At 47.2% G+C, this 25,675-nt stretch overlaps 2 protein-coding genes across 2 annotated transcripts in view; one reads left to right on the top strand and one right to left on the bottom strand.

Moving 5' to 3' along the window:
- Positions 1-3,382: 3,382 nt before the first annotated feature.
- si:ch211-132p1.2 (proteinase-activated receptor 4) lies at positions 3,383-7,334 on the bottom strand. Its single transcript, XM_062476472.1, has 2 exons — positions 6,803-7,334; positions 3,383-5,479 (listed from the first exon to the last, which is right to left on the bottom strand). The coding sequence occupies exons 1-2, from the start codon at positions 6,909-6,911 to the stop codon at positions 4,407-4,409; spliced, it is 1,182 nt and encodes a 393-aa protein (XP_062332456.1). The 5' UTR covers positions 6,912-7,334; the 3' UTR covers positions 3,383-4,406.
- A 1,599-nt stretch (positions 7,335-8,933) lies between these two features.
- Positions 8,934-25,675, top strand: part of rnf130 (ring finger protein 130) — a 22,814-nt gene continuing 6,072 nt past the window's right edge. The window contains 6 exon segments of the mRNA XM_062477202.1: positions 8,934-9,176; positions 9,722-10,178; positions 20,700-20,904; positions 25,046-25,095; positions 25,098-25,180; positions 25,182-25,483. Coding sequence (XP_062333186.1) covers positions 9,911-10,178; positions 20,700-20,904; positions 25,046-25,095; positions 25,098-25,180; positions 25,182-25,483 — 908 coding nt within the window. The 5' untranslated portion in view covers positions 8,934-9,176; positions 9,722-9,910.

The raw sequence follows: 25,675 nt of genomic DNA, 5'->3' as shown, positions 1-25,675 counted from the left end.
GTACGATACAATACGTATCACAATATTTTGAACAACATTTTTAATGAAACAAATTGAATTAACAGATTTTTTCCAAAACATTAAACATTTGCAATAATTTTCTTTGTTGTACATACAATTTAGTTCACTCAGTTCAGTCGGATTCTGTGAATGCACGCATGACCCAGGTGCAGAGTAGGTCGCGCGCTGGTTACATATTGTAAAAAGTTTGTATTGTGATATATTGTTCCACGATATATTGTTACACCCCTATTCCACAGAGAATACTTTATACAACCAACACCACAGCACACAGATACCATCACGTCATCATGTCAAGGGTTGTCAGCTTACTGGGCATGGGTTTTTTGGCGGGGAGGGTGGGAGGGGCTTCTTGAACACAGATTCTTCTTCCTGGTTGATGGGCATCAGAGGCTCCTCCCCCCTCCTCTGTGTGTAAACCCACCATGTTGTGGCTGTGACCACGACCAGCAGGGAGACCAGCAGGGAGAGCAGGCCCGCAGCAGACAGCTCTGGAGCAGAGGGAGGACAGATTACACACAGAATCAAATCAACATGTATTTGTATAGCCCTTTTTACAAGCAATGTCACAGAGTGCTTCACATACGCCCATAGAACTGCCCCTCAACCAACCTAAACCCTCAAGGAAGACGAGGAGAAACTCACTAGAGGATAAAAAATGGAAGAAACCTTGGGAGGAGCAATTCAGTGAGGGATCCCCTCCTCCAGAGACGGTTAGACACAGCTTCATTATGTCATCATACCCCACACCCACGGCAGGGGTGTGGGGTTCCTCACCCGCAGCAGGGACATCTTTCCTTGAGCGTTCATGCTGATTTAGGTGCAGTTCTGTGAGTGTATGTGACGCCCTCTGTGACATTGCTTGTAAAAAGGGTTTTAAAAATACATTTTACTTTATACGGCACAAGGGCGATCTTCCTGTTGTAAAGCTGTGCTCAACAAATACTTGGGAAACTCATTAATCACTGCAACCAGAGAAAGATGAAGTAAACAGCTGTTTAATTTCTCTCACCTTCGCTCTGAGTCACTGTGTTGAGATCCATTCCGCTGTCAGAGAGAGTAGCAGACTGTGTAATTATCTGAAACAGTTCAATAAGTAAACACATAAGCAATAGACCACTGGTTTCTTACAACACACCAGTTGGTATTTATCTGGCAGTGGTTCGAAGGACAAGTTGGCAATTGTCAAATGCTCCACAAGATGTCAGTGTGTGACTGTTTTACTTCTGAGACCTCTGCATGTTGAACAAAAACTAAAACATGACCTGGATTTGCGTACATACTTGTTTTTAGGTCAGTATTGTGTGTCCACCTGTGCTGAATTGTTATGTAAATTCCCTGCATATTACTAGTTATTAGTCTTCAACCCTGTGTATATTTTACCTGTTTTATTTGACTTGCATTTCATCTTGCCTGCTTTAACGCTTACATAAATAAAGTACTTACCTACCTACCTACCTACCTACCCATTAAATCACAGATGGCTATACTGCAACAGACATAACCTACAAGCTATCTTGGGACAAATTATAAAGACCACAGTTTGAATCTACTGTTTCTGTTTAGATGCTGGTGAGTGGATGTGAGATGGATGTAGCTGACGGGAAGTGCCTATGTTTACCAGAAATCGCTTCCTTCATTAGAGAAAAAAACGTACGTTTTAATTAGCTGTGCACTGTAGCTGTGGTTGGAAAGTGTTTGTTTCAGTTCTATTGAAGTTGTAATGCGCTTCTATGCCATATGACTCATTGTCAAGAGCCTCTTAGGAACTGTGAGTGGGTGGCTCACTGGACTAACGCACCATGTAGGCTGAGACCTCGCTGCAGTGGCCTGGGCTCAAACCCGGCCAAGGCCCTTTCCTGTACACCATCCTCTCCCTCTCAAAACATTTCCTGTCCTCTCAAAAATCCTTATCGCTATCAGAAATAAATGGTAAAGGCAAAAATCCCACACAAAATGTATCTGTATATTAACATGTTAAAAAGAGAATGTGAGTGAGAAGTTTGTGGGATGGTGCTGAGCTGGTCTTGTGAGGCATCGTGTTCCTGTCTGTGATGGTCGCTCTGCCATCTACTCACAGTCCTGTCTGTGATGGTCGCTCTGCCATCTACTCACAGTCCTGTCTGTGATGGTCACTCTGCCATCTACTCACAGTCCTGTCTGTGATGGTCGCTCTGCCATCTACTCACAGTCCTGTCTGTGATGGTCGCTCTGCCATCTACTCACAGTCCTGTCTGTGATGGTCGCTCTGCCATCTACTCACAGTCCTGTCTGTGATGGTCGCTCTGCCATCAGTCCACTCACTGCAAACACTCTGAATCTTGAGAGACTCGTGTCTCTCTCTAAGACTTGTTAGCTTAACTATACAAGCATAACATTACATCTAAAATGTATACTAAAATACAATGGATTTCATGATTTGCCATACATTAAAAAAAGAACTGCTCATTTCACGGTTGTTCAGGAGAATCAATGGAATTATTAACTCATTTACAAAACTAATAAAATGTTCTCTGCTTCTACCACACATTACTTTGTATGTTTCTGACATGCACAATTGCCAAAGGTGACAAAGAAAACATGTCATTTCAAGCGGTAAAATGTCAGAAAATAACACAGCAACGGACCCCCAAAAGGTAATAATTGTATATTCACCAACAAAAAATATGTACCATACCCAGTTAGATGTTTGGAATCCAAACTGAAGTGACAGCAGATATTCCCATGTAGATCCACCCAGCACACAGCCAGACAGGGTGTCACTCACCCGGCCGGCAGACCCACCCTGTGGTGCCATGATACCCCTTATCAACACTCACATCTGTCCTGAAGAAGGCGTTTCAGTTGCAGCTGCTGCTCTCTCCATCACCCTCACGGTCTGTTGTCCTGGTGGCACAATGATATCACTCTCCTCAGACGCATGACGTGCTCTCTGTGTAAAGTATGAGCGTGTGGCGGAGAGAAAATACATTTATTAAATAATAATTGGCCAAGTGTTTTGACCTTTTGTAAATGTACAGTTGAAAGATTAAGCTCTGAGCCACCATTGCATCCAACAACTTATTCTGTTGTCTAAAATGTCTCTGTTTGGTTAGTTATAGAAGTTTTTATCCTATTCTGTTTATGAGGGTTTAGGTTGGTTGAGGGGCAGTTCTATGGACATATGTGAAGCCCTCTGTGACATGCTTGCGTGTAAAAAGGGCTATACAAATAAATTTGATTTGATTTGATGTGAGTATGTATGTAAATATTTACAATATATACAAGCAGACGCTCTGGAGCGTCTGCTAAAATGACTAAATGTAAATATTTAGCGGCTGCACTCAACCAGAGCCATTGGAACTGTTGGAATGTTCCATGTGTTAGTTCTGTTCTGTCTCTTCCTGTGATGTGCCGATCCCCCTGCGGAGGATCCTACTGTAAACAGTCGTAGTCGTTATAAGCAAGCGTATGTCTTCACCTGGCAGCTGCTCGGTGATGTCAGACATGCTTTATTTACACATTGAAACAGCACGTTCAAACCAATAACATGGTTACATGGTTGTATACACACAAACACTTAAAAACAAATCAAGTATGAGCCAACCTAATTTGCCCGAAACAACTGCCATTTGTTTAATCACAAGTGCATATTCGTGCAGTTCACATTGCGATATGTTGCCCTAGTATGTCGCGCTACAGTCCAAGCCTGAACTGGAGAAGCAAAAGGAAATTAAAATAGAAGTCCTGGAATGTGAACGGTATTTCTGTGCAGAAACTTAGATTCTCTACATTATAGATGGCAGATGGCAATTTTTTACCCATGTCCATGTTTTTATAAGGCGAACATGCCCAGTTGTGGAGTAATGATGGATGAAGGAATTAAAAACACACAGTTACAGAACAAAAAACACAAGTCTAAGAGGTCTTTTAATGTTATGTGATCACATGGCCTCAGCCTGGGACAGACCAGTGGTTACCTGGAACCAACTCACAGTTTCATATGAGCGGTTTCTGTCAGTATAGGAACAGTGTCATGATTCAGAAACGACCACAATAAGACAATACGCTGTGGATAGAAGTTAATCACTTTTTTGATTGGAATAGTTATTATAACACATCTTTGAGTATTTTCATTTCTAACTAAACCTGCATCTTTAATGAAAATCCAGAAACCTTGACAGAGGTTGTCCTTCCTCCTTACATTAAAAGCATGTCTACAGGAACGCTGTCCATTCCATGTACTGACTGCAAACAATACACCATCATACATCACAGCCACATAAACAGTAGTCAGATCATGTGTATCAGAGTCTCAAATAAACATGAACAAAAATAGAGATGGCAAAGATGCACAAGATTCAGAATCAAGAGCTTGGTCCATGTCTGAGGATGCAGATCATCTCTCACGCCTTCCCGGCCTCCGACGACAGCGTCCCTTCTCGACTAGACTTCGACAGCAGCGTGACCTTTGACCTTGACTTTGCCGAGGACGACGAATAGGTCACGTGGTTCCCCGAGGAGGAGGAGTCTCTCTCCGCATCCCAACAGCTGCCGATCCTCCTGACCTTCTCTCGGAAGTCCTCCGACACGTAGTAGAAGATGAAGGGGTCGATGCAGCTGTTGAAAGTGCTGATCGCCAGGCTGACCATATACGGTACGTACAAATCCTCCTTGTCTTCAATCAGGTAGGAGTCTGAGTAGTGCAGCAGGAGGAGGATGTTGCTGGGCAGCAGACACACCACGAACACCACCAGCACCAGCACGGTCACTTTTACGGCGTGGGTGTAGCGCTGGCCTCCAGCCAGCAGGGTGCGTATCACTGCCCCATAGCAGAACAGGATGAGCAGGAGAGGGAGCAGGAAACAAACAGAGAAGAGGGTGGCGAAATAAGGTAAGAAATAATTATCCTGCTCGTATTCAGGCAAGGCGTCGTGGCAGGTCGTGATGTTAGGGTCGTCCAGTTTGTAGGACTGCTGCGACATCAGCAGAGGTAGCATCGCGGCTAACGCGACGACCCACACCGCCACACTCATGCAGGCGGATATACGACTGCTTCGTAGCATCTTGGCCCCAAACGGGTGCACCAGCGCCACGTAGCGGTCAGACGCCACCAGCCCCAGGCACAGCACTGAGCTGTACATGTTCCCGTAGAAGAGAGCCGTGACCAGGCGACAGAAGGGCTCACCGAAGGCCCAGTTGTTGCCCTGGAAGTGGTAGACCACACGGAAGGGAAGCACCAGCAGCAGCAGGAGGTCGGAGACCGTCAGGTTGATGAGGAGTGTGGTGGACGGGAGCTTCTTGGTGTGGAACAGGAGGACCCACAGAGCCAGCAGGTTCGCAGGGAGCCCGATGGTGAAGGCTATCAGGTATAGAATCGGGACGTACAGCACCAGAGTGGGAGTCTTAATCTCCTCCTTCTGCTTGTCCTTCAAGGTGGTGAAGTTACACTTGATCACCAGCCTGAACGATCTCGGACCTGCAGACGTAGGAATGATGTTAGACTCGTTGTGGAAGGTATGATACTAAGATCTAGGATGTCCAAACCTGTTCCTGGAGAGCTACTGACCTAAAAGGTTTCATTACGACCCAAACAAACGTGTTCATTTAGATGTTTTTTTCCCAACCAGCAAACAGCACATTTGGAATTTGAACCTGCAACATCTTGATCTACAGTCAATCGCTCTGTCAGTGAGCTACACCCACCCCTGAATCTCTGGTATCTGATTTTATGATTAAGGGGGCTTGATACTACATTATATTTAATGTTTTCTACTCTCTGTGTCTTTCTCATTAAGACTAAACTGTCCCAAACACGTTGAGAGCTATGATCCTATGGGTCCTTGTTCCAGTATTAACTTTATTCACCAGATTAATGACTTAACACAAACACTTGGTCAATGAACTCTCAAGTTACAGTTTTACAGCAGTTCTAAGGGTCACTGAGCCATTAGAGAAAGGTTCAGTAACGACCCTTTAAATGTCCAAATTGAATTTAAAAGCGGAAGGGAAAGGAGTTTACTCTGAGAAGAGGGTGGGGTTTTTCAACAGTGGTCTGTGATAATCAGAATAGGATCTGTACAAAACGAAATAACAAAGAGGCGTAACTCAATCATGTTTTAAAAATCACAATGAGCTGTGGATAGAAACCTCAGTTTTCAGGTTTCATGTCCTTATAACAAAGAACTTCACTGTTTTCTTCGATTCCTGAAATATTGTAAATAATGATTTGACGTGTGGAGGGCAGATAAAGGAACAAGGAGACTCACAGGAACTAAGCTCTGTGTCTCTTCAGGGCTTCAAAATAAGATATGCACATTCTTTCAATAGACCATGGTATGTGGTTTGTAGGTTTGCTTGCTGGTGTTTTGCAGTGGCTCTAACACAAGCTCCTTCAAAGCACAAGGCTGAGAACCATTTTCACTCAGGACAGGAAATAGCTTGCACATACCATAGCAGTCGTTTTATATTTGCCAAAGCATAGAGAGTAAACTCACATATAGACTGTCAGGCACATGAAGCACATCTACAAAATCACAGGCAAAACTAAAAAAGGAGTCTGTGGACTACTTTGTGCAATCTAAGATATAATGAGTATTAATTAAATTGAATCATAATAATGTAGAACAAACATAAAAAAGGTTGAAAAACATAAAAACTCAAAATCCACTAACCCAAATTCACACATTTTACACACAACCCTTAAAAACTATTCACCGGGTAGAAAAACAAAAGACTGGAAAACAATTCATAAAGACACAGCCTGAACAGAGCACGTCGAAGGAGCGGAGAAGGAACTCACGGATTACTGCCCCGAGACAGTCGTCTGGCTGGGTGGACGAGCTCAGGGGGAGGAGGGCAGAGAGGGATACCAGCAGTAAGAACATCCTGGGTGCGTAAGGTAGATGCATGGTGCTGAAGGAGCTGCTGGCCTTTTCCAACTGGAAGAACTCTGAACTGAGGCCCTGGAGAGACTCCACAAGCTGCACGGGTTTCCTCTCTCTCTCTCTCTCTCTCTGTCTCTCTCTCTCTCTCTCTCTCTCTCTCTCTCTCTCTCTCTCTCTCTCTCTCTCTGTCTCTCTCTCTCTCTCTCTCTCTCTCTCTCTCTCTCTCTGTCTGTCTCTCTCTCTCTCTCTCTCTCTCTCTCTCTCTGTCTGTCTCTCTCTCTTCTCTGTCTCTCTCTGTCTCTCTGCCCACTTAGTGTAAATCACTCTACTGCTGGAGTGTCTCTTCTGGTAATGTGATAACCAGGAGCCACAGGAAGCACCAGTACAAATCCACCCAGTTCAATTCCGCTCCAGAGGACTCCTGAGGGAGCTATGTTGCAGTGTTCAGTGCTCTTCTGATGTTCTAGACAGGCTCGGCAGCTTGGTATGACCAGCATGAGGGAGGCTGCCTCCTCTACGGCTGTCTGCTAATGTTTTCCAGATGTGTGTATGTGTGTGTGACGCTGTTCCTCTATGATTCATATGCTTATCCTCATACTTTGAGGTACAGGAAGTACCACCCATGTGACCTTTGGGGTCACAGAAAACACAATGATCCCATCCATACCCAGACACACCCCTTGCACCCTCTAACCCTCCTAATGGAGGAAATATTTAGTTTTTTGCCTTCTTTCTCTCTCTCTCTGACACATTCTCACAAACACAATAATTCACACACACACACAGAAAACATCAGATAAGCTACTTTTCTGTTAATAATTGTTTCCGTTTATAGGTCAAAGGGAAGTCAGACAAGTTTGTGTGTGCTTGAGCAGCCATCTCTGTGGTCTGGAAGGACGCCTGTTTCTCTGCTAACAGCACAACCCAACCACAAGACACTCTCCAGCCCTCGGGTCCCGTGAAAACTGTGTCTGACAGTACTGTGAGTTCTTAAAATGCTGACACCATACAGGAAAAGATAAGATTCTAGCTGACGAGGGGTCACGGATGCAGAGGAAGTGGATGTTTATGTTGCCACAGTCACTCAATTCATTCTTTTTCAGTAGGCGATAATCAGATGATTGGTCCATAAGCGGTAATATGAACAGATTCCATTTTTACCTATTTGTATGTTTGTTTAACATAAAGTGTGAGATATATCACATGTTCTGCTAAGTATTCAACATGTTTAAAGATGTTACTATAGTGCTCTTGTGCCCATGTTATCCTGTGACAAAGACTTCAAATTCGGAAATCTCTTTTTAAGCACATATGTGCTGTTACTCCATACACACACTAGAGGTCAGTCTTGACACAGTGAAGGGTATAAATTCGCTCGGAGGATATTGCCAAATGAGGAACTTGAGTTGCATGTCCTCATACGTAAACTGGTGTCTGAGAATCAAAACACTGTTAGAATAGTATTTACAACGTACGGTAGTTCTGACACATTTTGATATGAGCGATAGAGGGAGCGGTATAGGTTCCATACAGCAGTCATCAAATCAAATGAGTTTTGTTCAGCTCTTGTCACATGTCATGTCACTTCTCATGTCAGAGGGCTTCCTGGAGGCCCACAGATCAGCACCTATCCCTCAACGCAGAGTGTCGTTGCTGGTCTCTTTTCAGATCTTACGCCTGAGTAAGATTCCACTGCAGCCAGTCTGCTGTGCTGCGGGATTTAGCGACAAACAGCATTCCCAACCGACATGAATCAGTAAACAGTGGCCACGGCCCAGGGCCTGGCCGGCGGACCTGCCAGGCGGACCTGCCAACGGTCAAATAAGCACAATAATATGGGATGTGAGTTAAGATAACGTCTTGTGTCTAGTCTATTCGTTTGGCCAAACTACCCTTGAGAAGGCCATCCCCGATCCCCCCCCCCCCCCCCCCCCCCCCCCCAATGTATGGCATCACTGTTTTCTATAAGGGTGTGTAAATATAATACAGACAACTTCAGACGAATAATGTACAGTGTGGCTAAAGATCCCTTGACATGAGCACGTATTTTGACGGTGAATGTTTAGCGGGTCATGAAACGCAGGATGCTGTGTTTAGTAACGCTGGCCTCACATGCGTTGTGAGCGCGCTTTGCTCATTCTCGCATCGCGCTTGCGCCGTGTGTTGACTGTTGTCGGAGAGACGCGACTGATTCATATGAGCCCTGCACGGTCAAACAGGAAGCGACACGGAACAGGTAGCCTACCGATAGGCATATCGATACAGTTGAATTTCGACGATATGGAAAAGGTAAGTTGTGGGTTAGGCTTTGGGAGAAGAAAGGCGAAAAATAATCCGTTAATGTGTTTTGCACAGTTGCTAAAGAGCTGGCTGTTGTTGGTAGGCTAGCGTAGTTTACACTATTAAAACCACAAAGAAGCAATGACAGCTCTTCATAATGCACATCTGTGCCAGATCTAGACACGTTATCATTTAGGCAGTACGTTATGTCGGCTGCATTGAACAACAGCTTATAAGCGTTGACTAATGGCAGCTCCTGCAGGCTAATTTTAAATTAGGCTATGTTGACTACACTTTATATATTTGGATAGCATGTTTCAGACGTTTGCAACCCCAGTCTCCTAAATGCGCATCAGTCTAGTTGGCAGTAGGCCTATCCTGATCCTAAAAACGTATTTTGTCCAGTGACAGATATTATTTTTAAGAAAGAGGAAAAACACGAATGCGCAGAGCTAGGCAAAATGAATAGTCTACATCCTGACAGCTTTCATGAATATCTTATGTTGGATGGTGTTTTGGCCAGCCCTAATGTGTGGGATTTTATTCATTTAAAGGCATTGTAGATGACACAGGGGGAGACTACAATGTGACGAGGACAGCATGATTTTATGACGGGACGCCGCACGGAAGGCTTGTTATTCTGCGCCGAGACCCGCTGGTTTTGGGGGAAATCGTTGTGTGATCTAGTTCCCTAAGAAGCTGCTTGGATGTGAAGTGGAAATTGCATTAAAGACATTCCAAAGATGCCCAAGAGGTGGACCGCAGTCACGCGATGCAGCTGCCTCCCCGCCGTCTTGTGGCTTCTCGTGCTACCCAGGTGTATATTGTCGATCCGCGCCGACAACACCTTCAGCAAGGACGACGTTGTTAGCGCCACTGTGAATGCTACTGTTCTTGACTCCAAAGGCAATCCCAAGCTCATTCTAACCAAGGACGATGGCAAGTACGGGCAGAATTCACCGAAAGTGGATGCGAAGGGAATCGTGATTGCTCCTGCACCTTATAATGGAGGTAGGTCGGCAATGGCACGCTATGCCCCGTTGTATCAACTTGTTGCAGTAGAATGGTTGTTGCAGAGAAGTAGGCCTACAGGAAACATGTAGGCTACAGCAATATCACAAATGAGTGAGGGACATAAATAGAGCAAGGAATCGCTTTTACTCTGTTTTTCCAGCGATGTGGTGGAACAGGTGCCACTGCCATTTTCTTTGCCTTAACTGCAGTACCTATCATAGTTTCATCAAATATCCAGTTGTCCTACAAACACCTGATCCTAAATCTCCTGACTGCTTGTCCCAGTCCCCAGTCCTCACCGCTGGCTGTGACCAGCCCAGTGAACGACAGCTGCTCCCCTTGTGCCTCTGTAAGCCATCTCTTGCTTTCCACAGCATCACAGGAAAATCCCTGTCCGATTATATCCTCTACACTTCCATTTGTATTATTTAATCACACGTCCCTTATTCAAACTAAATCTGAACCTAGTTCTTCCTTCCTGTTCGTTTGTGGACCTAAGCCGTTCGTCTGGTCCTCTGATCCCCTGTGAGGGAGGCTCAGCTGGGTATGGACAGCAACAGCACACCTCCCGGGTGGCCTGTGTCTCCTCTCAGACCAGGTCAACCTGAAACACTTACGTTACCTAAACATGGTTCCCCTGTGCTCATGTAAGCGTTCAGAGGAGACAGGACCGAGAGGGAGAGTTGTGTCTGGAGGGAAACCAGACCACCCAGCAGGGGGTGCTTGCTCGTTTACGTTTGCATAGCGTCCTTCCCTCAGCGGCACGTCCAGGTGGTGTGGACGCACACACGCCCTGTAGGATATCTATGTGAATGCGTGTGTAGAAATGGATATAATGATCTTAAATCTGTGCTGGGGTGGACCTGGTAGTTCACCTGAATGGAAAACCATGTCTCTCGTCCAGTCGTTTTTACCGTGATCGAGGTGAAATCTACAAGGTACGGGTGTATATGACATAGTTCTGAATACATGAGAATGAAGCTGATTCCTTTCTGCCCTTGTCCCTTTGACGATGCATGGGGAATGCACAGTAGGCAAGTCGAATGGGTTTAGTCAATAACACCGTCGAGGGCCGTATCGCCTTCCCTTCGGCGGAGGCCTGAACCCTGGTCTCTCTGATCCTCCGGTCATTAGCGCTCTTCAGGTTACAGGATGCAGCATGAAAACCTCCACGAGGAGCATGAAACTGAGAATCTTGAGTGAAAACGAGGTCAAACATTTTCACCCTGTCCTCTTATGACTGTTGCCTGAAGAAAGAGAGGAGCGGAGGAAGCAACACTTTCCATATCTGTGTGAGGGAAAGACTTGAGCATGGCTTCTTTGTTCAGGCAGTCTTTCTCTCAAGGACACCTTTCATAAAGGCCCTCGTCTCAGTGTTAGGCTGCGAATCAGAAGAATCCCTCAACTTTTTTGTTGAGTAAGAATTGACAAGGACTCGAAAACTGAGACTGAGGGCTCTTCTGAGAAACTGCTTCTCTCAATCCTCAGCTTGTAGACATTCTTTTGTGTGTGTGTGTGTGTGTGGGGGGGGGGGGGGCGTGTGTGTGTTGTTATTTTAAATAAATGTTTTTTTTGGAGAATCTGAATATGACAGGTACCGTAAAAATAGTTGCTATGGAAACCCACGGACGAGAAAAGCACAGAGCACTCACCATCCGTGGTACACATCTGCGGTATTGCCTACCTTGGGTTTTGGTGTGGCTTGTGTTGACCACCATTGCATTTACATTTACATTTAGTCATTTAGCAGACGCTCTTATCCAGAGCGACTTACAGTAAGTACAGGGACATTCCCCCGAGGCAAGTAGGGTGAAGTGCCTTGCCCAAGGACACAACGTCATCTGGCACGGCCGGGAATCGAACTGGCAACCTTCTGATTACAAGCCCGCTTCCCTAACCGCTCTGCCACCTGACTCCCATTGGCCTACTTTCCTGTGTGTGTCTTGTGTCGGCGTGATGGTCCAGCCTGAAGCGAGTACAGTCACAGTCAGACAGTCAGGCCGTCATGTACAGCCCAGCCAGGATAACTAGAGCAGCAGTACTCATGTCGAAAGCCTTCACATGGTGCAGTATCACATGGTGCAGTATCTGGCCTCCATACACAGGGAATGAGCACGCTGACCTGACATGAGTACGGTCTCAGTGTACGGGCCTGATGTGTGCTTTAGATATCGGAGAACAAGACTATTAATGTCCCTTGAATTAAACAAATCAAGCGATTCCTAAATGGGTCCTCTGTTTCTGTCGAGCCAATGCGTTTCATGCATTTTCAAAATGCAAGTTGTGTGTGAGTAATGAAAAGCCTTCTCTTGCTTGGCAGAAGGTTACTCAAGGTCTAACAGAACACTGGAAGGGGTGGTGGAAGGATGTTTCAACACCCTGTGCAGCTACCGGTTAGCCCTCAGCCCAAAACTCATGAGAAATATTCATGTCTTGTTTCCAAGCATGCAGTATTCCTAAGCAAACATTCATAGGATTACAATGCGCAGACAGCTCAGATTTGCCAACACTTGTGTGACAATGTCAAACAAACATAGCGTGGCACTTCACAGGCAAATTCCTACGTTCGTCACAACCAGGCTGACGCTGTTGTAGCTCTTGCTAACGAGGGAAAACAAACTGTCGGTTCTGCAGTCCGGGTGTCAAATACTCATCTGATCCTCCTGGCGGTCCACATCCCTCCTGGCAGGTGCAGAGATGTTCCAGGGTATAATCTACAATCACTCATCTAGTAGACACTGAAATGTGACCCCTGTGGAACAAAGTCACTTGTTATTTCAGATTATTCAAAACTTCCTGAAATTAACTGGGGTGAATTCATATTCCTGAGGTGTGGTCTCAGGTTGTGTTTTATACTGTAGCCTGTGTTGCTAATAATGAGTGCTACTTCGAGGGGAGTTTGTATTTGCCAGAGCCCGTTCCTCCCACACTCTTCAAAATGGAAACATTAGCCACTTGATTTAGAACTTCCTGTTTGCAGTTTTGCAGTGAGCACTTCCTGTTCGGAGTGTTGCAATTGGTACTTCCTGCTTGTGGCCGTTCCATCTACGTGTGTGTGGGGCCCAGGGCAGAGGAGGGCGTACGGGTGTGTGGCCCAGGGCAGAGGAGGGCGTACGGGTGTGTGGCCCAGGGCAGAGGAGGGCGTACGGGTGTGTGGCCCAGGGCAGAGGAGGGCGTACGGGTGTGTGGCCCAGGGCAGAGGAGGGCGTACGGGTGTGTGGCCCAGGGCAGAGGAGGGCGTACGGGTGTGTGGCCCAGGGCAGAGGAGGGCGTACGGGTGTGTGGCCCAGGGCAGAGGAGGGCGTACGGGTGTGTGGCCCAGGAGAGATGGAGCGGTAGCCATGGAAGAACCTCTCCACTTCTCCTGCTCTCCTCGCACTCTCCTCCTCTCCCCTCTCCTCTCCTCCCCTCTCTCTACCTCCCCTACCCTCTCTCTCTCTACATCCCTTCCCTTCTCTCACTCTACTTCTCCTCTCTCCCTCCTCTCTCTCTCTCATCCTCCCCTCTTCTCGTCCTATCTTACTCCATCTCCTGTGGTTAGCAGATGTCCGTTCCACACGTGTCTGCAGACAAGTACGGAGTACGCAAAATGCATGCAGCCAATGGGGAAAGCGCAAAACGCATGCAGCCAATGGGGAACTCGCAAAACGCATGCCGTCTGCCAATAAGACGCAAAACGCATGCCGCCTTCCAATCAGGGCCCCTGCGTGCCAGCCCCCATTGCCCTGTTCATAAATACCCTGTAAAACAGCCTGTAAGAATGGCTCTCCCAGCCCCCCTGCCCCCCAGTCCCCCTGCCCCCCAGTCCTCCAGCCCCCCAGTCCTCCAGCCCCCCTGCCCCCCAGTCCCCCTGCCCCCCAGTCCTCCAGCCCCCCAGTCCTCCAGCCCCCCTGCCCCCCAGTCCCCCTTCCCCCCAAGTTCTGAGGGTAGTGTTGTGTTGGGGCATGCATGCAGCACACAGATGTCCTCACACCTGCCTCCAACGGCAATCCCTATCAGTGAAGTCTTCCCAACATCACTGCGATCACAACAGTTGTGGTCGTTGCCTGAACCCCTCAGAGAGCAGGGTTAACACACTCTTGAGTTCCAACCGCTACTCTGGCATGACTGACTCTGAGCTGCCAAACTCAGAGTTGACACTTTCAGTGTTCAGTCAACTCTGAGTCTAACCAACCCTGAGTAAAGCTTGCGCACGAGGATATAAAAAGCCCTCATCAATGGAACACAGATAACACTGTTCATCATGGGAACAGGAGGAATAGAAGAATCTACTTATTTCTCCCCCATGGAATGTTAATGACTGCTTTATTCTGAATATATTATGTATTACATACCAGTATTTAAGAAATGTAAGCAATACCATAGCAGTACCAATACCATAGCATTTCTTTTACAGTTTTTTTTACAATGTGCTTCACACAAGATTGAGAGATCGACAACAAACGATGTCCCTTCCTCGTTGCAGCAGTGGGTTTCCTGTGCTTCTGAGCACTTCCTGCTTCAGCTGCTCAGACCATGGTTTTAACATGACACGCACTGTTAACTAACAGAGAAACCAGGCACATACTTGCTTCTTGTTCAACAAGACAATCCTTCAAAACAGTCAAGTGTCAATGGGCCTGACAGGTCATTTAGTTTCGTTCCCTTAACATCTACAGACAAAAAATAATTGCCTAAATAGGCAAATCTTGGGTTTTGCATTGTGGAATGCTTATTTTTTTTGAGCTGGTAAACCGTGAACGGTTTTGATCGATCAGTATCGATCGCATCATGCTGTGTTTCTCAACTGGTGGGTCACATAGAGCTGGTGTGGAGAGGGTCACGTAGAGCTGAAACACCAAAATCAGGAAATTATACCAGACAGTGTTGCAAAACTCACACATATTGTTTCACGAAAGACGTCTTCAATCTTCATCAAGTGGTGATTAAATCTCAGTCTCACCTTGGTTACCTTTACCTATTTAATGACTATTGATAGCAGCACAGGCTTCTGGGATATAATTTACCCTGGGGCACTCTGGGTAATCAGACACGCTCTCTGCTTCTCCAGCATACAGCTTGTACTGCTGGGGCTGGAGTATTGTGTGTGTGTGTTAGGTATGAGGATAGAGATTACTTGTTCTTTTCTGGGTCACATCACAAGCCAAGGCTTTGATTTGATCCCATCCTCTATATGAGATTTGATATTTGGCTCTGTCTCTCGGTCTCTCTCAGAGATTTGATATTTAGCTTTCTCTCTGTCTCTTTCGCTCTCTCTGAGATTTGATATTGTCTCTTTCTCCTTCTCTCCATCACACGCCTCATCTTGTTTTCTACCGACCGGACCAGGACTCAAAAAACAGACACGATTGATATTCTAATGATTTCAAGCACAAAGAAATCGGTTTGATGATGCTTTAACCGTCGGTTTCTTGGAAGAGCGCGATAGTACGACGCTAGAATCCTGCATAGATCTGAGTCTCACTCTCCAGTCATCACAGCAGAATTTAATCCTCCTCCTCCATCCTCAGAATGTGCCTGCAAGGCGGCTTATTAAGATTACACTCCCATTTGTGCGTGTTTGCTGGTCGCTCCCCAGACAGGGTTGGGCCTGGCCTCCCCATCACCAGGAACACGAGGGAGGAGACGGCTGGGAAAGATAACTTCCTCTGAGAGATGACTGGGCGTTTTCTTTTCTTCTTTTTTTTTTCAATCTTCAATTTCTTGGAAAGAATAAACGCAATTATGATAGAGAGTTTTATCTTTGGTGTGTATGAGGAAAAAGGGCTTTTTGGGGCGCTAATCTGATTTAGGAGTGAAATGTTGGTTGGGGGAGGGATTTTAATCTGGCTGGGTGTAGTAGGTCAGGATCACTAACCAGTTACTGCAGAGGATGGGTTCTGAGCTCCTATGAGGGGATTAGTGTTTGTGGCTGTATGCTCGTCCCAGCCCTCCACAAACATGCTGACATGTTATCTTCTGAGGTTTTGTTAGTTGATTGCATAATTAGTTCAGCTTCTACCCTTTCACATCGTAATGCCTGTCTCAAGCCTGGGGGTTTGGACTGTGGATGGATGAGGGGAAATAATCCTGGGTATTGAGACCCTTCACTCCCACACACACACACACTCACTCCCACACACACACACTCACACTCACTCACACACACACACACACGGTCTCCCTGCTCGCATCCTTGTTCATTAGCGAAAGCGAACCGACAGATGGCAGTTATGACTATCTCAGCATTGACTTAAGAACTTCTGCTAATGGACACATCAGACCCTCAGTAAAAACATTAGTGTTCAGTCAGGTACCACACAGAACAGAGACTCCTGAGAGCTAATGGTCTAGCAACTTTAGCAACCCTCTCAACAGTCAGGCAACTTTCTGTCTTTCTGAATTGTGTAGGAAATCTTCTAACAGTATAGAACCGTTAATGGCGATTTTTACTGTAACTGAAAATTGTCAGTATTATTGGGTGTGCTCAAGCCTTCGGCGAGAGCACAACCTTTGTTCTCTCACATATATATTTATTTATTTATTATTATTATTTATTTTTGCCCCCTAAATCTTTGTCAATATTTGGCCTACATAGACAACCTAGGTGTCAAAAGTTTCGTCTTGGTAGCGATTGAGTTGCTTGTATTTTTATTTACGTTCCGTTGCATGGTTTAAGTGGGAATTAAGTTTTTGTGGCGAAAAGTGAAGCTAACGGTGGCTAATTTGCTAGCCACAGTCACTGACGTTACTAACGTCACTACGTCACTAACGTCACGAAAACACGCGTGACTACCTGTAGCAGAACATTCGTTTCGCATCTGTTAACTTGGGGGATAGCTAGGCTAACTATAGCTTTACTGCAAGGCAGCTGCAGGAACGCCACAAGCAAAGAGGCCAGGGTGATAACTATTTACTCATTTTACTTTGTGATGTGAAACACAATTGTGAAATGTAATGTACAATATTAGCTGATATTATTAAGGAAGTAGGCCCACATCTACTTTCGGAAACGGTAGTCTACTATTTCACTGAAGCATTAGCATGACATTAGCCTCTGTTGCCCGGGTAACACATACTACAGTGGTCTATGATGCATCTGTTTTCAATCGTTAAAATAAACATTCCTCACAAATACATTTTCGTTGTAGGATTTATTATGACATTACATTACAAGTAAACGATTTGTTGGTGAAATTATCATTACCTGTGGTTTCAAACCAGTGTTGCTCACTGCAACGCTGTAGCTTACGCGAGACACACTACAAAAACATCTACAGTACACAGCTGTTTAGGAAGTCAAACGGCGACAGAACATGTTCCGCACTCCCCTTACTTAAATCAAAAGTCTCTGACCACTAACCTGAACTTCATTGCCACAGCCTAAATTTGTCAATCTGTTCATGAAAATAATTAATTTCAGCCTAAACCGTACAACGGAACGTTCAATCGAATTCAACCAACGCAATCGCTACCAAGACGAACACAGCAGTAGTCTAGTACTGTACTGTAGTAGAATTTACCGGGGCAGCTTCTCCACACAGGGCTATATCGCATTTTGCGTTGTTACTGACAATGATCGCTACCAGTGAGATTTTTATGAATGAGCGATTTTCCACTAAATAAATGTCAAGCTTATTTACGTTTTTGGGGGCATTTTTTCAGTTAGCAGATGGTAATGCTTGAATCGCGATTCCATCTTCTACTGCCGGTAACGTCGTAGAATAATCTTAAAAGGGGGTTCTTTATTAATGAATGAATGCAATATGAGTAGGCTAAATGCCTGAAAATATCACGAGAAGGGAAAACTTAAAAGGACGTTTAAGTCATAGAGATTAGGTAAATTTTTACACCGGTCTGCCAAATGTATTCGTTGATTCAGCTATGAGGCTGCCTCTTGCAGGGGAAATGAGAAGACATCATATTTCATTCTACACTTAACTCTGTGTTGTGGTGTAGTTACTCAGACAAAGCTCTAGAATGAACACCACGCTGCATTAGTCACACAAACTGTGATTTCATCACTCATACACACACACACACACACACACACCCACACACATTATCATCAGCCAGTCTGTTGCCTGAAAAAGGAAGCTGAATAAAGCAGGACTCCCTCCCTCCCTCACTCTCACCCCACCTCCTTCCCTCCCTCTCCTTCCCTCCCTCTCCCCACCTCCCTCCCTCATTCCTGATCTGAATCACTGTGACCTTGCCTGTTGTGTTGTGGTTGTGTGAGTTGCTGTGTTGTCAGCCAGGGATGGTGTCTGCATGGGAGGAGCAGCTTGCTGCTGGCTGGCCTCACCCACAGGGACCAGCCTCACCCACAGGGACCAGCCTCACCCACAGGGACCAGCCTCACCCACAGGGACCAGCCTCACCCACAGGGACCAGACTCATGTTTGTGTGCCTCCACTGAGACTGACTCTCCCCCTGGAACCTTCCGGCCCCTTCGCTTCTCTAGAGCATCACCACACACAGGGTTCAGCTTCTCTAGAGCACCACCACACACAGGGTTCAGCTTCTCTAGAGCACCACCACACACAGGGTTCAGCTTCTCTAGAGCACCACCACACACAGGGTTCAGCTTCTCTAGAGCACCACCACACACAGGATTAGAGCCCGACCGATAAAGGATTTTTAAGGACGATACCGATACAAATATTTGGTGATTTAAAAATCCGATATTCCGATATAGGCCGATATAAAAAAACATTTTAATAATACAGAAACGCGTAACAAAACAAACTGATTTCCCTAACATTAGTTATTTGTAGTTAGTCATTTTTAGCAGACGTTCTTATCCAGAGCGACTTACAGTAAGTACAGGGACATTCCCACAGGCAAGTAGGGTGAAGTGCCTTGCTCAAGGACACAACGTCATTTGACACCACCAGGAATCGAACCGGCAACCTTCTGATTAATACCCCGATTCCTTAACCACTCAACCATCTGACTCCTGTTATTAGTTCCTCACTAAACTAATATGATAATGCAGTTTAAAAATAAACTTGTTTGTTTTATTGTCACATCAGAACAGAGGAACATCTAAATATATTAAAGTTCTGATAAATAAAATGTATAAAAATACAAACTTAAGATATGAAACTTAAAGTCCTTTGAACAAAAACAAAATAATAATAAATAAATAAATATATATATATATATTCATTTATCGGCCATTATAAATGCCGATACCGATAGTTTGGAAAATGCCTAATATCGGCCGAAAATATCGGCCCGCCGATATATCGGTCGGGCTCTACACAGGATTCAGCTTCTCTAGAGCACCACCACACACAGGGTTCAGCTTCACAACACAGGAAAGCTTTTCTTGTTAAGCTTTAGGCGTCTAGAGGCATTTTCTCTTGTATAGCCAGAGGTTTTTCAGTTATTTATATTTATTATCAGTTTTAATGCTTCTGTTTTTGTCTTTTGAGTTGATGTGGATAGTTTAATGGAAGAGTTATGCTGTAATAACTCCTGGGTTGATTGTGTGTTCATGTCACTGTGTTCGTGACACAAACACATAAACTGGACTTTTAACCTCCCATTTTGTGTTTGTTTACGTTCCTTGTACAACTGTGGCGGCTGTTTGTGGACAGCATTGTGTTGTCTGATTGATGAAAAGATAAATCTCTGAACTGGTTTCTTCAGTGAGCTGCCGTCACAACAAGCCAGCAGTACATCAGCACTTTCTCTCCACACACCTTAAGAGTTCTCAGTATGAAAAGTTCAGTGGTGCAGATGCCACGTTGTGTAACTGGTTTGTAAATGTGAAAAATAATTTCAACCTTTCAAAAATGTATTTGGGGGGGAAAAGTTTTTGGAACCTTTCTAACGTGTATTTTCCCCAAATAAAATGTGAACCTTTAAAAAGGAGGGGGTCAGATGTCCGAGCGGTTAGGGAGTCGGGCTATTAATCAGAAGGTTGTTGGTTCGATTCCCGGCCACGCAAAAATGACGTTGTGTCCTTGGGCAAGGCACTTCACCCTACTTGCCTCGGGGGGAATGTCCCTGTACTTACTGTAAGTCGCTCTGGATAAGAGCGTCTGCTAAATGTAAATGTAAAAGAAAAAAAGAAAAAAAACATGAAATAAGGCGTGCAATGACAATAAATAATATTGATCATGCCACCAAATACAGATTAAAACTAAAGTAACGAGCCTGGCTTTAAAATGTTATACAATTACCTTAGCTAGCTGCCGTTTTGGAAAAATAACTTGCGCTGTGGGAATCAATTGGCCATTTTTTGAACTCTTTAATGGGTTAAATAGCGGTTTGGAGATGTGGTGCATCAAGGCCTGGATTCAGACAGGTGAGCTGCTGGAGCACCTGAGTCCCACACAGGTGCACAACCAGGTCACAGCTGGGGCTCGGTGGTTAGAGCGTTAGACTACAGAGAGCGCAGGTTCAAATCCCCAATACCTCACTTTGGATATAATAACACAATGAATATAATAATGATAATACTGTATTTAGAATTTTGCCTGGTTGCCGTGGTGCCTAACCCCAGTCCCCCCTCCCCCCTCCCCCCAGTGGTGGACCGCCAGGGCTGCGACCCCCGAACCCGCTTCCTGGTGCCCCCCCGGACCCTCCACTGGGTGGCGCTGCTGCAACGGGGGAACTGCACCTTCAAGGAGAAGATCCTGAAGGCCTCTGCCTTCAACGCCTCGGCCGTGCTCATCTACAACAACAACTCTAAAGAGGACACCGTCAAGATGGGCCATGAAGGTCAGCTCCTGTCTCTCTGTCTGTCTCTCCGTCTGTCTGTCTCTCCCTGTCTCTCCCTGTCTCTCTCTCTCTATCTCTCTCTATCTGTCTCTGTCTCTCCCTGTCTGTCTGTCTGTCTGTCTCTGTCTCTCTCTCTGGTGGTTGGGGTCTGTTCTTGCAGCGTGTTGACACAGTTGACTGGGAGAACCCGATGTGTCCCTCGGTTATGTGTTTTATGGTGATGCCAGTGGTCCAAGGTCTAGTTAGTTTTGGTTGAGTGGATGTTGTTTATGAAGTAGTGGTCAGAGTACAGTTAAGGTAAGTGAAGAGAGAAGGGTAGAGCGTGTGTGAGAACTGCAGGGTAGAGAGAGGGGGAGAGAGAGGTAGGGGGAGAGAGGGAGAGAGAGAGAGAACACTGTGGTCTGTCTGAAGGACATGGGGACAAACTGGATCTCAGCCACAACCAAACACCAACACAGCATACTGTAGTGAACAACACACACACTTCCCTCTTTCTTTCTCCCTCTCTGCTCACTTCAGTTGTTTCCACCCTCTCTCTCATCCTCTGCCCCTCTCCTGTACTCCTCTCCTCCTCTCCTCTCCCCCTGTCCTCCTCTACTCCTCTCCTCTACCCCTGTCCTCCTCTCCTCTCCCCCTGTCCTCCTCTCCTCTCCCCCTGTACTCCTCTCCTCCTCTCCTCTCCCCCTGTCCTCCTCTCCTCTCCCCCTGTCCTACTCTCCTCCTCTCCTCTCCCCCTGTCCTCCTCTCCTCCTCTCCTCTCCCCCTGTACTCCTTTCCTCCTCTCCTCTCCTCCTCTCCTCCTCTCCTCTCCCCCTGTCCTACTCTCCTCCTCTCCTCTCCCCCTGTACTCCTCTCCTCCTCTCCTCTCCCCCTCTCCTCCTCTCACAGTCTGTTTTAGCCACAGTGTGTTCAGTTGCTTGAGAACTCTCCCTTAGCTTGACCTGTTTGCTTTTGTTCCTTTGAGTAACGTATCAGCATCCAGGCCCTGAGTGAGTGGCTGGGTGACAGAGCATCCAGGCCCTGAGTGAGTGGCTGGGTGACAGAGCATCCAGGCCCTGAGTGAGTGGCTGGGTGACAGAGCATCCAGGCCCTGAGTGAGTGGCTGGGTGACAGAGCATCCAGGCCCTGAGTGAGTGGCTGGGTGACAGAGCATCCAGGCCCTGAGTGAGTGGCTGGGTGACAGAGCATCCAGGCCCTAATTGAGTGGCTGGGTGACAGAGCATCCAGGCCCTGAGTGAGTGGCTGGGTGACAGAGCATCCAGGCCCTGAGTGAGTGGCTGGGTGACAGAGCATCCAGGCCCTGAGTGAGTGGCTGGGTGACAGAGCATCCAGGCCCTGAGTGAGTGGCTGGGTGACAGAGCATCCAGGCCCTGAGTGAGTGGCTGGGTGACAGAGCATCCAGGCCCTGAGTGAGTGGCTGGGTGACAGAGCATCCAGGCCCTGAGTGAGTGGCTGGGTGACAGAGCAGGTTGCGGATTCAGAAGCGTCAACGTCATCTCACAGCCCTGCTCTAACCTGCCCTCGGACTCTCATTGAAAGGCTGGGTGCATCCGTGTGCTAGCATGGTGTGGCTGTCTGCTATTGACTGCAATAGAGGTCAGAGAATTGCTTGCAAGCTGCACTAAAAGTATGAACGCCTTCAAACACTGTGCTGCCGTTCCCCATTTGTTTCATAAGACAGAGCCAAATACTTGTCATACTTTAACATTAGTTGAATGGTTACAGCCTTTAATGGTGTTAGACACACTAAACGCTAGCTAACCTTAAGCTGCTACCCCAGATGCTTGTCAGTCAGTAACCACAGGATGAGAACAGGCACAAACAGGCTGGGGAGGGAGGGAGGGAGGCAGGGAGAGGGAGGCTCAGACAGCATGAGGGTTAGCATGTCAGCAGGCTTCAGATGAAGCTAGCCTTCATCTGAAGCCACCGAAGCTTACAGGTCTTGTTGAGGAGGAGAGGGGGAGGAGGAGAGGAGGAGAAGGGGAGGGAGGAGGGGGAGTAGGAGGGGAGGAGGGGAGTAGGAGGGAGGGAGGAGGGGGCGAGGGAGGGGGGGGGGGGGTGGAGTGGGGGAGAAAGGGGAAGAGGGAGGAGGGAGCGAGAAAATGAGTCACTGGGTGTGACAGAGCCATCGGGGGAGATCGATGATTTTTATAAATATAGAAAGCAGCCTATGACTAATTTATAAGGTCGTTCTCTTCATGAACGCTGGCTTGTAGATGCTGGCTTGTAGATGCTGGCTTCTTTCCGACATCAATCACATGTTTGCCTGAAAAGCATGTCGTTTATCATGCGCTGCGTTGGACTGAGTATCTGTTTTTGACGTTTGACTTTGAGGGGATGATGTGGTGGGTGTTTGTGGGAGGCACCCTCATGCGCTGTAGACAGATACAGATGTAGACAAAGGTGAGAGATAAAATCAGCTGCACAGAGGAAGGCATGCCAAGACAGGGGGAGACAAGAGAGATCGGTATTTACATTTTTCGATCATGCAGCTGTCTTCCTTCCTCAGCTGACCTACTGTGTGAAATGTGTTTATCAGGTTTGTGATAACGAACTTGTTTAGGATCTTTGACAAGTCCTCATGAGGCAATCACCTGTCTATCAGACTCCTACCTCCTTTGTGTGATTGCGTGCTTGCATTTGTGCAACGTAAGTGCATGCGTTGGTGGGTGTGCGTGTGTGTGCGTGTGGGTGTGCGTGTGCGTGTGTGGGTGTGCGTGTGTGGGTGTGCGTGCATGTGTGGGTGTGCGTGCATGTGTGGGTGTGCGTGTGTGGGTGTGCGTGTGTGTGCGTGCGTGTGTGGGTGTGTGTGTGTGTGTGTGCGTGCGTGTGTGGGTGTGTGTGTACGTGTGTGTGTGTGTGTGTGATCAGCACGTCAGCATCCACAGGGACTGTGCAGTCCTGCTTCTCTGACAGGATGTCTGTCTGGGCAGGTTGGTGATGTCACTGACAGGTGAAGGTCGCCCCCACTGGCAGGTACACTAAACGACTGCATGAGTCATCAGGGATGTGTCTGTGTTTGTTTACGTCCCTGCCTGCAATCCCTGCAGTCACTGCACTTTCCCTCCACCCACCCTCTCTACCCCCCCGTTCTTCCCTCCCTGTGTGTGTGTGTGTGTGTGCGTGTGTGTGTGTGTGTGGAGGCCTTCATCAGTGTGTTACTGGGGTGTTGTGGTTGTATATGAGTGTGTGGTGTGTGTGCGTGTGTGTGTGTGGAGGCCTTCATCAGTGTGTTACTGGGGTGTTGTGGTTGGCTTTGACAGCTGCAGGAGATGAGAGGGTTGGGTTATGTGTCTGGATGTGAGGCTGCCGTTATGTGGTGGTTATGATATGACTACAGTAGAGGGATGCATGCACAGGGAGAGAGAGGGGGAGGAGGAGAGGAGAGGAGAGAGAGGGAGAGGGGGGGAGAAAGAGAGGGAGAGGAGAGAGAGGGGGGAGGAGAGAGAGGGAGAGGGAAAGGAGAGAGAGGGAGAGGAGGGGAGGAGGAGAGGGAGAGGAAGAGAGGGAGAGGGGGGGAGGAGAGGGAGGGGGGGGGAGGAGAGGGAGAGGACGGGGAGGAGGAGAGGGAGAGGAGAGAAAGGAGGGGGGGAGGAGAGGAGAGGAGAGGGGGAGGAGGGAGGAGAGGGAGAGGGGGAGGAGGAGAGGAGAGGGAGAGGGGGAGAGGAGAGGAGAGGGGAGAGGGGAGAGGAGAGGAGGAGAGAGAGGAAAGGGGGGATGAGGGGAGAGGGAGAGGAGAGGGAGGATGAGGAGGAGGGAAGTGAGGGGATGGTAAACAGAGATGACTGTTAATCATGCTGCTGTTGAGACTAGAAAGAGTCTAGCTGATTTACAATAATATTAAATCTTTTTTCTCCCTGCTCCAACATTTCCTGTCCAAAACAGACCCCTCGTTAAGCCAATTAACAGGTGCCTGTGTGTGTTCAGTATGGCTGAGGCTGACTGAAAATGATGTGTACGTGGAGTGTGATCATGGGCACTTTGTGAAGCAGGTGTGTGTGTGCGTGGGGTCTGGTTTAACCATTCTTGTGGGGCCAGGACGGTTGGTGTCCCCAGTCTGTCTATCTCCAGCTCCATGCTGGTAGAACACGGATAAATAGTTCCCCTCTCTCTCTTGTCCCTGATGTCCTTGTCGTCCTGGTCTCTGCCAGGTGCGGGGAGACGGTGGCAGTGATGATCACCGAGTCGTACGGCCGGGAGATCCTGGTCTGCTGGAGAAGAACCTGACGGTGCTGGTGAGCGTGATGGTGGGCCAGCGCGGCCAGGCCAAGACAACATCAACCGGGGGGTTCTCTGGTGTTCGTGTCCATCTCCTTCATCGTGCTGATGATCATCTCCTCCGCCTGGCTCATCTTCTACTTCATCCAGAAGATCCGCTACACCAGCGCCCGCGACCGCAGCCAGGTGAGACCTCGCTAGTCGGGCCAGTAAGAATCAGTTACATTCACTCCTCAGGTGGAAAATACTGTCCACCCACACCAGCGACAAGCTAGCTCCATTTGGAGTCTGAATAGACTCGCTGGTTAGACTAGCTGGCTAACAAATAGCTAGTTGTCGTTGGCATAGCTGGTAAGGAGTTGTGCTTGCAAGTCAGAGGTCCAAGTTCAAGAACCAGAGAGGGAACGTAAGGACTGTTGAGCAGCGCGACTAAGACATGTTCCACTCATGCCGCCCCAACGACCTGTTCACTGTAGGAGGGTTGACGTTTCCAGCTGAGCTGACCTGACCCTAACCCTGACGAGATCAGAGGTGACCTAGAGGGATGCTAATGTTTCAAACTC

Source organism: Osmerus eperlanus, chromosome 13 (genome assembly GCF_963692335.1).
Source record: "Osmerus eperlanus chromosome 13, fOsmEpe2.1, whole genome shotgun sequence".
Lineage (NCBI taxonomy): Eukaryota > Metazoa > Chordata > Actinopteri > Osmeriformes > Osmeridae > Osmerus > Osmerus eperlanus.
The sequence above is the reverse complement of the archived record's forward strand: the minus strand, read 5'-3'. Positions and strand labels throughout refer to the sequence as shown.